The 11,992-nt window shown below is 42.1% G+C and overlaps 1 protein-coding gene across 1 annotated transcript; it reads left to right on the top strand.

The window, feature by feature from the left end:
* The first annotated feature begins 8,257 nt into the window (after positions 1-8,257).
* On the top strand, positions 8,258-9,169 carry LOC103695834. The gene has a single exon (XM_008777259.1). The coding sequence runs from the start codon at positions 8,258-8,260 to the stop codon at positions 9,167-9,169; it is 912 nt and encodes a 303-aa protein (XP_008775481.1).
* Positions 9,170-11,992: the final 2,823 nt, after the last annotated feature.

Genomic DNA, 11,992 nt, shown 5'->3' with positions numbered 1-11,992 from the left:
ACTCCATTATTTTAGAACTCTGTGTACCTGGGATGTCTAGTTGGGATTGATAGCTTTATTTTTATATGCGAACCATTCTGGATAAATAACATGTGATATTCGGAAAATTTAGTGAGTCGGGAGCTAACAAATGATAGTTAACACTTGTGAATTTGAGTAGTGCACCTAGAACTCAAGGGGTACCCAATTGTGGTAGAGGTATAGATATTCTGAGACGTCACATTTACATTTGCCTTAAGAGTTGCTATGTTTTAAAGTATCTTCTAACTTAAAAACAATGTTTGTGGGTAACATCACTGCAAATCCTCACGAGACAACACTCGTCCACTAGGATAACCTAGGGATTTAACAGCTTGTTGCACATGCGAAGTGCAATCGTAATGCTCTACAAAAGTGAGTATTTATTTTAATTCATGCATATTGATATATATTAATAAACAATACTTTTGCACCCTCATTTTATCATTTTCACACTAAATTGCTAGAGACTAGCAATAAGCTAGTTGGGGGGTGTGATGAGAGTACAAAAGTAAAATTTTCATATTATCTTTATTAGTATTATAGCTAATCTTTATTAATAAAATTAATTAATTAATGTTTTATTATTGTCTGAGTGCAAGTAATTCAAGAGATTCAATAACGCTGGGTTTCAGCCCAATGCCTGTCAGCCCGAGCTCAACAAATTCTCCAGTGTCCGTGATGAGGCGAATCAACAGTTCCTAACCTAAAATTCCCATGTATCCACGACAACGGGCTGAAGCAAGTGATTTTCCAACATCTTCAAGTGTCCCCGAGCCGTCTCGAGAGTCCCAAAGCAATTCAATTGCTTCTCAAACCAAGTATCCGTTTCCCAGCAACTTCCCAACGTCAAAGTCTTCCAACCATCCGTGGCAACATTCCATCTCCTCTGTTTTGGAACAAACCCAACAGTCATCTTCTTCTCAGCTTCCCAACCGTCGCCACATTCCATCCGTTCGAGCCAGCGGCCGTGAGGAGCTTCCCAACGATCATCCACGTTTCCTTCATCCGTCGTCCGTGGCTTCCAACGAACAGATCTCATCTTCCCAACCGATCGTGGATCTTCCAAGCATCGTGGCATATCATCCGCATCCAGCGAGGGAATCCGAAGCCAAACAGTCCGCGTTTCAGCCGCATTCCATTCTCCCCATCAGCCATCTGAGGAGTCTTCTAAATTTCACAACGGTTTCGTCTATGTTTCAACATCTCAACGGCAGCGAGGGAAATCCATAGCATCTCATCCGCATTCCGCCTCAGCAGCGTTCCAGCTTCTGCGATCTCCCAAAGTCGATTCAACTTCTTTCATCCCGCATCTCAAGCAAACGAGGGAGGCCACAGGTTCTGCATTCAAATCCATGCGTTTTAGCTGCGACCCCGATCCGTATTCCCAGCCACACCTTCAACAAGCTTAAGGTGTCTATAAAAGGGGAGGGAGGACGGAGCAAAGAGGGGGAGGAGGACACGGAGCGAGGGACGGAAGAAGGAAACCAGAGGTCTCCCAAACAACCGCAGTCCTTCTTCCGATTTTTTCTCAGCCGAGGGAGAGAGGAGAAGAGGACAGCAGGCCGTGCGACGAAGGAGGAGGAGGCCAAGGGAACCAGCAAGCAAAGCATCTCAACTCCTCTTCCGATCCATCTTCTCAGCCGGGCAAGAGGAGGAGAAGCATCGGGAGGAGAAAAGAAAAAGAATGAAAGAAAACAGAGCACTCTGTTTTCTTAAGAGGAGAAAGAAAAAGAAAAAAAGGGGATTTATGTTTTATTTATTTATTCTATGCTAATCCCTTTTATACAATTGCTTGCATCTCATATGGATAGCTAAATCTTTTTAAGCTAAGGCTAGGGAAAAGCCTAGCATTTTCTTCATGTATTTTCTTTAATCATCAATTGGATTTTAATGTTTTTGATTTGAATTATGGTGCAATAGATTGATAGAAATTATTTCAAACTTATATATTTTCTTTGATTTGTTATTTTTCCCGGGTATAATAGATGCTTAGATTTAAAATAGAATTACTGTAATGCTGCCCATAAAATAGAAATCTATTTTATTATGATTAATAGATGATTTTAAGAAAAGCATGATTAAGTGCTAGGCTGAATCCTAATGCCTTAGTTATATTTTTGTCAATCTGAATATTATTTAGCCTTTAGTTTTTGTTCACTATCAAATCCCTGTGGATTCGATCTCGGACTCACCGAGAATATTACTTTGCTACACCCTATACTTGGGGTATTCTACATTTAATTTCCCTTTTTAAAAGAGCAAGATTAAAATCATAGCAATTCCGAGATGTGCTCGGTGGAGCGCCCCGATCTCGAGGGTCGGAGCGTATCGCTGAGGTTGGCACCCCGAGCTTGATTAGGACGAGTCGGCAATTATCTGGAGGTGCCTCGAGCTTAGTCGGGGGAGTCGGCGAATGTCTGAAGTTAGTGGAGCCTTCAGTGGAGTCCCGAAGACGAGCTGACTTTAGGCCGAAGCAAAGATTCAGCTAATTGCCGTTAGCGTTTACTGGGCCGAAACTGGGCGGCCTTTTAGTTGTGGGCTGGACGATCCATTTTTCCTCCTATAATAAATATATATATATATATATATATATATATATATATATATATATATATATATATATATATATATATATATATATATATACATCGAAAAGGTGATATAGGTCATGGAGCTCTATTTTTTTAAGGTGTAATGTAAGAAGTAAGAGACCTCCGTAGATCAAAAGCAAGATAGAGTTCACAACAATGATCTCAAGGAAGACCAATCTGCATCAGAGGTGACAAGGAACTAACTAGTGGCTTGTGGTTATCGATCATTTTCTGCCTACAAAGATTGTCTAAAGCTGACAGACAAGGATTGTATCTTTTGCGCAAGGAAGTAGAATTCACTTCTTTCCCGTGAATCCATCATTGGATCATGCAACTATCACTTCAGAATTTGTGCAATGGATGTATAAGAAAGTTCGAAGCAATTTGAGTTATGTGCAGGGCGTGATCCAATAGTTGACACCCCGAAAGATCGAAAATCAATCATTCTTTTGTGTGAAAGACACAACTCGAATCCAAAGCTGATAGGTATGGAGCTAAAGCTGATAGGTAAATCCGTCGCATGCATGAAGGTCCGCGGGGAGTTAGGCTTCCATATATTAAAATACATATTTGCACAAGGAAGAAGCGTGGTCTGGGAAAGAAAAAGTGTTTAAATGACAAACCATTGCTCTCTAGTCAAAGCAAGTTAGGTAATTTTGAACTTTGATTATACGTGTCAAAATGAAACCCTCAGCATTATTGGCCAGGAAAATGGAACGTAATATCTCTGATGAAGATAACCCAACAAGTAGTTCGTGTTGTTGTCGGACGAAAAAGTGAACAATTCTTCATTTTGGACCTTTGGCCATGATAAATCACGTTTGAACAAAATTCTCAAGACTTACTAGCCATGAACACATGGGCCATTTGTAAGGACATCGAATGTCATTTCAATGAGTTTCTTAGCCTTCTACAAGCCCGCTTCATTTCCACAAATTATATGGCATCCGGATAGCATGCAATTATATTTCAGCACCACAAATTAGACGAATTGCTTTGAGAACTAGAGCAAACTTATTGATGAGCTTTTCTCTTCCAGGACGCATGGTGAATGGGTTGGGTTACATGCATATTGTATCTGCATCCGAATTTGGATTTAGATTTGAATCCATCAAAATGAGTAAGCTTCGAACTCGCATCCAAACTTGATTAATAATCAGAGTTGAGTTTGGGTTCAAGTTTTGTTTTTAGGTTTGATTTAGCATATAAAATTTCAATGGCTAACTAGTCAGGGGTTCACAGCTTCCACAACTAAAGAGACTCTTATCACAAAAATTTATGGTAGATTGTAATATAAAAGGAGTATAATATGGAAAGGAATGCTTGGTTTTGAAAAAATAATATCACTTTTAAAACAAATTTAGTTTCTTGTTTATGTTTAGTTTCATTGAAACATAATCAAAATCTAAATATTGGTTGGCGTTTTGAAACTAAAATAGCAACGGGCAACACGCGCGTAAGAAGAGCATGTATGAGAAAAAGTGTAAATCCAAAAATGAAGAATATGAATTAGCAAAAATCATCTTGTCAACTTTCTTCGTGATCCTATATTTAGATATACCAGATGTATATATTTTTCTTTCAATATTCAAGTTATTAGGCTTTCAGATTTAAACATATATAAATTCGAGTTCAATCTGAGGAGAAATCAATTCTATATACAGAATCCGAATTTGATCTGATAACATTATAGAAAATAACTAATTGATTCCATACCCGATTATTATGAATAGGATCATGTTATCGAGTTTTCGATATCATTTACATTCTCTTTCTTTCCTCTTAGATCATATAATATAGTAGCACTATTGCCGTGCCTGAATTGAAAAGGAGTATATGATATCTTATATAAGTAAATCTTTGGATGCGATGAAAGATGTCACTAGGTAGGCTGGAATGAGGAAAAGAGATGGGTAATGATCAAAACCCACTCATATACTTGGATGCAATCGATGAATATTTTTCAGATCAGGTGCATGGAACCAAATCCAACTAGACTCAGGATGCAACCGACTAGTGGGATTCTTGTTTGCTGAAAACTATAATGCTCGGCGATTGCTAAAAGAATTCTACTGAAATGATATTGATCAACCATGTTCATCAAAAATAAAACAATTAGACATGAAAAACAAAAGGCTATTGGCACAAGTTCACCATGAAGCATTCCAGGGCTATAAAATTTATGTTGCGAGAATACCCGTGGAAGCATGATACCAGTTAACCAAACCTTAACTGCTCTGCTAATGATGGCATGACAGGAAACATTGCATCCTTGGCCGACTAGTCTATTAATTAGATACATTCATAGAACATAATTAGGTGGAATAGTTGATGATGATTCGTATGATAACCACCACCACCACCCGACCTTGCCAATAATCTTCTAAAGTTCTTTTCTACATCAATATATGTCAGCCAATGCTTATTGGGTGAAGACGACAGCAGCCTATGTTATCAAAATCCTTGTCTTTCATCTCGAGGAGAAAAAAAGATGGTAGGGCTCGTAAAGTAGTAATGGATCACGTCTAGGGAAAATATCATTAATTATTTTATTATTTTGAAAAATTAGGTCTAACTTTGATGGTAGTATTTTTGAAGATGGAGGCAAAGGAGAAGTGGGCTTTGTGATTAGAGATCATAACTCTAAACTCGTTACAGTCTGTTATCGAAGTAGAGCTGAAAGCTGCATTGGAGGGTATCACCCATGCGAGGTTAGTTCTGAGTACGGATAGTATCTACCTTAAAGATGACTCAGCTATGGTGATCGACTGGATTTAGGACCAGTACAGCAAAGACGACCGGCACCTGCTGCTTCAAGACATCTGCAGGCTCTCGAGAGGGTTCAGCTTTTTTCGGACCACTCATATTTATCAGAAGACAAATAGTGCTGCTGATTGGGTTGTCTCCTATGCTGCGCATCATTCAGGAGAGATTTTTTAGGAGAGTCATGAGTCTGTTCCTTCCTCTCTTCGTCAACTTCTTTTTTCTGATCTTTCTGGCTGTACTCATGCTCACCTAATATGAGTTGTCGTTGTATCAAACAAAAAAACAAAAACAAAAAGTGGGTCTAACTTGAGAACCTTTTGAAGAAACGTAAAGAGGAAAGATGGAATGTAAAGTTGATTTCTGATATTGTGCCTTTAACATCCCACAGATGAAGATAGTTTAGCTCAGGCCTACTTAAATCTAGTGTAAAGTGACCAAAGTTAACAGATATAACCAATCATCCATGCATACCCCCCTCCTTCCTCCTCTCGCGCACATAAACACGCAATTGAATAGATCCACAAAAATGAAATATCCAAATGGATTAGGTTGGGCTAATTAAGCGTAATTAAGGGGCTCGAAAGAAAATTTAGCTCAATAATGTGCTTGAGTTTACCTAGGGGAAGACAAATGATCGAAGCTCATTCTCATGCATCTGGTTGGTAGGTTGGGTTGGCCAAATTATACTCTTAGGATGAAGCCAAATGACTCATTATCACCATCATAACACAACTTTTTGACAGGTCACTTGCAATGTCAAATTTTCAAGATGCTTTATTCTGTACATATGATTCCATATATCAAAACATTTTTTAAAAAAAGTGAGCTTTAAAAGAATAAAATTTACAATAAAAAGAAATTCATGAATGAAATAACTCATAGTTAATAAATTTCTGTGCCATCATCATTGAAAATTCAAAAGGGGAGTCCTCTAGTTGATCGAGTAAATTACCAAATCTACCTTGGAATTTACTATTTGAATATCCATTTAGAACCTAACAAAATTTATTATTCCTATCAAGATCCGACTAATTAAGTCACGGCTCATGATTGAATATGGATCATTAAATATTTATTAGAAGTTTTTACATGAAACGATATGATCATATCTAGCTTATAAGACTTGATATCACATATCCTTGTCTTTAAACTAGTACATTACATGTAGAAGAACCTGAGCATTTCCAACAGAGGTAAGAAAGGTGGATCCATCTAATGGACTACAGTCTCAAAGTTGAACTACTGATTTTGATTTTCCACTTCCTTCACTTGGAGTAACATTAGGACTCTAATAAATGCATGAGAGAGAGAGAGAGAAGGGAGGGCGGTTGGAGGTTGGAGGAGTTCAGCTGCAAAGGGCTTTCCTCATTTTAAAGTTGGATGGAACACTAAAGTTTTAGGACTTCACATGTATTGAAATGATCGAATTTTTAGCTTCTTTGGGCCCGTCATATGATGAAAAATGAATTTCAATTTCCTATAAGAAGGCAAAATGATAAAAAAAATGTTGAAGCCCTCATTCATGTTTAGCTAGAGAAGCTATGGATTATAGCCTCAAAATTTGAACAACTAATTATTGACTTCCATTTCCTTCTCTCATTATGACCCTATAGTTCTCAAACAAATGACCATTTGGGGGGAAGGTGTGCAAGGGGAGGAAAAAGGATCGCTCAAGTTTTGTAGATTTTTTATAAAAAAACATAAATGATCTTCATCTAGCATATTTGCACCCAGCAATATTCAAGTAGCTGGGTATATAGCCACAATAACCTTGATAAATCTAGAACTAGATAGAGCAAAACCAAACACCATCCAAGCTCAGAATTGTCTTGTGCTTTCTCTCTATCTAGTTGAATTTTTTACATAAATACTTTTTTAAATATTAAAGTTTGCATCAATACCCTTCCAAAATTAATATTTACATATATATATCCTCGTAAAATACTTATTTTGTTATTCTACCTTTTTTTATTCTTGTTTTTGCATATATATATATATATATATATATATATATATATATATATATATATATATATATATATATATATATATATCCACGCCATCTAACACTGTTGAAAAATTAATGGTTTCAAATTAAAATGACTTTAATATCTTTAAGGGATAGATGTGTAAAAAAAATTTATGAGACAATTGCAATGGATGACAAAAAAGTAATTTCAAAATTTTATTTTATTTTTAATTAAAATAAATATGGCTTTTATTAATGGTGTTAGAAGAACCGTTATATTAGGTATTTGTGCAAAAACAGTATTTTATGAGGGTACAGAAATTAATGTAAATTTTAAGAGGATATTTACGCAAATTTAAATTTTTAGAAAAATATTTATGCAAAGAATCCTATCTAGTCTTATCGGTTATTAAAACTTTTTGATTGTCACTGCAAACCCATGACAAAGTTAATATAATGATATAAACATCAGCATATGACATTGCTTGAGGACGTCTTAGAAATAAGAGGCTCCCAAATGTCATTCTAAATAGATATGTGTTTATACATATAATTAAACAAAGTTAACAGATAGGAACCATTCTAAAAGGCTAAAAGCAAGCTAACACACAAGATTAGGAAGCCCCCACAGCCATCCTTGCACCGGATTTCCCGGACCCCATTCCTTCACCCAATTCCTGACCCCAAACCAATACCTTTCTAGTGCAACGAAGCGGGGGGCCAAAACCAGGACGGCCCCCATTCCCCAACCACACGAAAAACAGGAGCAATTAAAAGCAAAGAAAAAGAAAAAAAAAATAGAGAGAGAAAACTCATCGGCAGATGAAACAGAGGAAGGAAAGGAGGTGACGAGATTCGTCGTCGTCGTCGGAGGTTACCGTCCGTCCGGGCGGGAGGGAGATGAGATGAGATGAGTACAATCGAAACCCTCGACGAGACCGTCGCCGCCCTGGCCACCGCCGTCCTCCTCCTCTCCGCTGCCTCCGCCGCCGCCGTCCTCCACCTCCGCTTCCGCTCCTTCCGCTCCCGCCGGCGCAACCGCCTCCTGGGCCTCAACTCTCTCTGGCCCGTCCGCCTCCTCCTCGTCCTCTTCGCCTCCCTCTGGGCTCTCGCCGAGCTATTCCGCCTCCCCCTCCTCCGCCACCTCCTCCGCCTCCCCCTACCCCTCCGCCACGATCCCACCCCGCTCTGCGTCGCCCACGTCTTCGCCGCCCACGCCCTCGCCGAGCCCTGCTTCTTCGCCACCGTCCTCTTCCTCCTCCGCGCCTCCAACCAGGCGAAGTCCTCCACCCCCGCTGCCTTCGCTGCCGCCCTTGCCACCGCCATTCCTTTCCTCACTCTCCACGCCCTCTTCCTCTACCTCCCCGTCGACCTCCTCGGCCCGCCCAGCTTCGCCTACCGCGTCCGCCCTTCCGCCGAGCCCCGCTGCACCTACCCGCTCTTCGGGGCCGTCCTCCTCGCAGCCCTCGGCGCCGTCTACGTGCCCCTCTTCGTGTCCGCCTGCTGGGGGGCCGTCTCGGTGGTGATCAACAAGCGCCTTCGCGTCCGGCTCTACGCGCTCGCCGCCGCCGTGGTGGCGGCGCTCTGCGTGCAGGTGGCGACGTTGGCGCTCTCGGCGCTCTGGGACCCGGGGAAGGTGACCTCCGAGGGGCTGAAGCTGGCGGCCTTCGTGGCCGTGAGCTGCTGCGCCGCGGCCGGGGAGGTGATCCTCGTCATCCAGCCCGTCCTGGAGGCGCTCGCCATCGTCGACCCGGACCCGGCTGGGACGGAGGGCGAAGATGACGTGACGGGCATCGATGCCGCTGGTTTCGGGGAAGGATGAGGAAGCGGCTGGTCGGACCTGGCTCGCTTGTTCTTGGGACTAAGGCTGGAGCTGCTGCTTGTGATTTTCTATTCTATTCTTTCTAATTTTCAAACTACCGGGACTGAGGCTGAAGCTGGAGGAGAACGAAATGTGGCATCCAGTTTGCCACCAAGATTTGGATGAAGGCCGATCTGTTTACGAATGTTATGGACTTACGAGTTTTGAGTTGTTTCTTTTCCTTCTTTTTTTTCCTGTGTAAAGGACACCATTAATCCATTATAATGATCGACGGAGCAGAGCAACTAAGTCAGAATTATGATGCTTGCAATTCCTAAACTTAATTATTTTTTTAGTTATATGTTTTGGATTGCTATAATGTGTATATACATATGTGTGTAATTATTTTCAATTATGTATGGTAACAATGCCAACCTTCTTTTGTTTGCTTTGCATTGCAGATACAATTTTACTGAACTAATTAAATAATTTATATTTCATTCTTAATACTTTTCGTTCATTGTTATTTTGCCCCGTAAACATATTGGAATGCATGTAATTTAAAAGCATAGATTAGTATGACCAAAAATGAAGCTTGACCATTTTGCCGTCATTTTTTTTTTTCGGATCTTACTTGTTTTTTTTTTTGGCTAAAACGAACATTTCATATATTTTGAGTAGGGATATACCTAATAAAATCAGAAAATAAGTAGTCTCGGAGTGCTCTAGGCAACTCCGCCTCCCTAGCCCATAGAGTATCTCCGGTGTGGCAGGCCACATAAGAAGCCATCTAGTCTGTGACTCCGTTGGCCTCTCTGAATACATGCTTAGCCTAAAAAGCCACCCCATCACTCACCATCGTCCAAATATCTCAAAGTAGGGGTGCCCCCTCCACCACCACTTGGGCCATCTTGGATCTAGTTGATCATGGTAGTTGAGTTGCCCTCCAATATAATCAAGCTAGCCTGTAGCACCTGTCGCGCATGGCTTAGGCCGGCCCAAGCCGCCCACAGCTCTGCTCCAGGAACGGATGTATCGAAGATCTAACAACCATCACCGGCCACTACCCTAGAGTTCGGGCCCCTAATGACAAACCCAACACCTCTTCTCCTGCCACCATCCAGCACAGAGCTATCAAAGTTGACCGTAAGAAAGCTCGGGAGTGGGAGCTCCTAGGTGAAAAACACTATACAAGGCGCTGCCTGAGTAGAGTGGGGACCCTAGGTGTCCCGAGCCATCAAAGGTTCATGTGCTAAGCCTCCATGAATGATCTCTGCTATCTGTACTCGGGCGCTCTCTACGACGAACCTTAGGGATGGACTGCTCTCGCCAAAAGTCCGAGCATTCCTCGCCAACCATATTTGGCAAGCTGTGCAGGTCGCTTTAATGGCCACCCGGTGCATCTGGGGGGTGTTGGACTACTGACGGATTGCCTGTAGAAAAAGGCCCCATCCGGCTCTAGAGATCCTATGTGACCTCGGCAAGCTTCCAAACCCCTCTAGCCCATGCACACTGGGACATGATCCACCATCTCGTCCACTCGGCAATTCAGACATTGGGGTTGAATGCTCAGTCCTCTTCTACTTAGCACCTATCTTTTTAGCAAGCGCTCTCAGACCAACTTCCACAGAAATAAGGGTAGAGTCCGAAGCTCTAGATCTAAGCACAATCCATCTCCGACCTGTGCTCCCAATGGAAGGCATGGAAGACATCTCCCACCCTGACACTAGCTTTGCATGACGTGCTCCAAACCCTCACATTTGGGCCAATACACCTGAAAGCCAGGAGCGATCAAATACACTCAACAAGGTACTCTCCAAATAGTTACCCAATCCTGCCGACGTCCCACTCCTTTCCCTCTGGGCTAAGAAGATCGCAGACCCAAAGTCCATCCACTGCCTCGATGCTAACCATAGTTGGCCAGAGTCTTAAAGGAAAAGAGTCCACCCACGAGTCCTTGACCACATCCATGCTTTGTCGTCTCCGATCATACATCTGGTGTTTGCCAAGGCAGTAAGCATATACCTGTAAATCTTCCACCACATGTAGGAGCATCTCCGTCTACTCAGGACCACCCCATCAGTCCTCACTCGGTCGTATCCAGTCGCCTTGACCTAACTCTAGAAGCTTTGCAGTTCAAGGATAAACCTCACCGCACAAAAAAAAACGAGCAATGAGTGCCTCTTGTCTCTTCAGAAGAGATTACACCCCCAATCCTCCCTTGTGGATCGGCGTGGAAACTCTCTCCCAGGCCAACAAGTTCATCCCATGGCCACCTCCGTGCAAACCCCACAAGAAGTTCCGAAGAAGCTGCTTGACCTCCATCAACACTGCCTTAGGGACAATAGTATTGAACATGAGGTAGACTGGCATGGAGCATAATACCAACCTAACTAGTGTCAATCTGCCCATCATAGAAAGAAATGACGCCCTCCAACCTATCCTAGACTCGCTGCACCAGCCCTAAGCATTCCGACACTGGCAGCCTCCTTCCTATGATAGGCACCCCTAGGTAGCTCCATGACCCCTTCTGCTCTCGCATCTCTAGGATCCCTCCTGATCTCCCACCTCACTCTCAACTCCGTACTTGGGCTAAAGGAGATGGTCAATTTCTGAAGGTTCACTTTTTGCCCTGAAGCCTCGCAATAATCTCCCAGCACACCCTTGAGGGCCCGTGCATCCCTCGCCCTGGACAGAAATCATTTGCAAACAAGAGGTGAGAGATTGGTCGAGCATCGGGAGCTGGAAGCCTCTCGATTTCGACAGGCTGCCCACAAGGCACAAGAGAGCACATCAAAGCAAATAATAAATAAGTGGGGGGACAAGGGACAATCCTATTGAAGC

This window comes from Phoenix dactylifera, chromosome 1 (assembly GCF_009389715.1).
Source record: "Phoenix dactylifera cultivar Barhee BC4 chromosome 1, palm_55x_up_171113_PBpolish2nd_filt_p, whole genome shotgun sequence".
NCBI classification, from domain to species: Eukaryota; Viridiplantae; Streptophyta; class Magnoliopsida; order Arecales; family Arecaceae; genus Phoenix; species Phoenix dactylifera.
The sequence above is the reverse complement of the archived record's forward strand: the minus strand, read 5'-3'. Positions and strand labels throughout refer to the sequence as shown.

Coding starts and splice junctions, on each gene's coding strand:
- LOC103695834 (XM_008777259.1), top strand. CDS start 8,258: ATGAGTACAATCGAAACCCTCGACGAGACCGTCGCCGCCCTGGCCACC.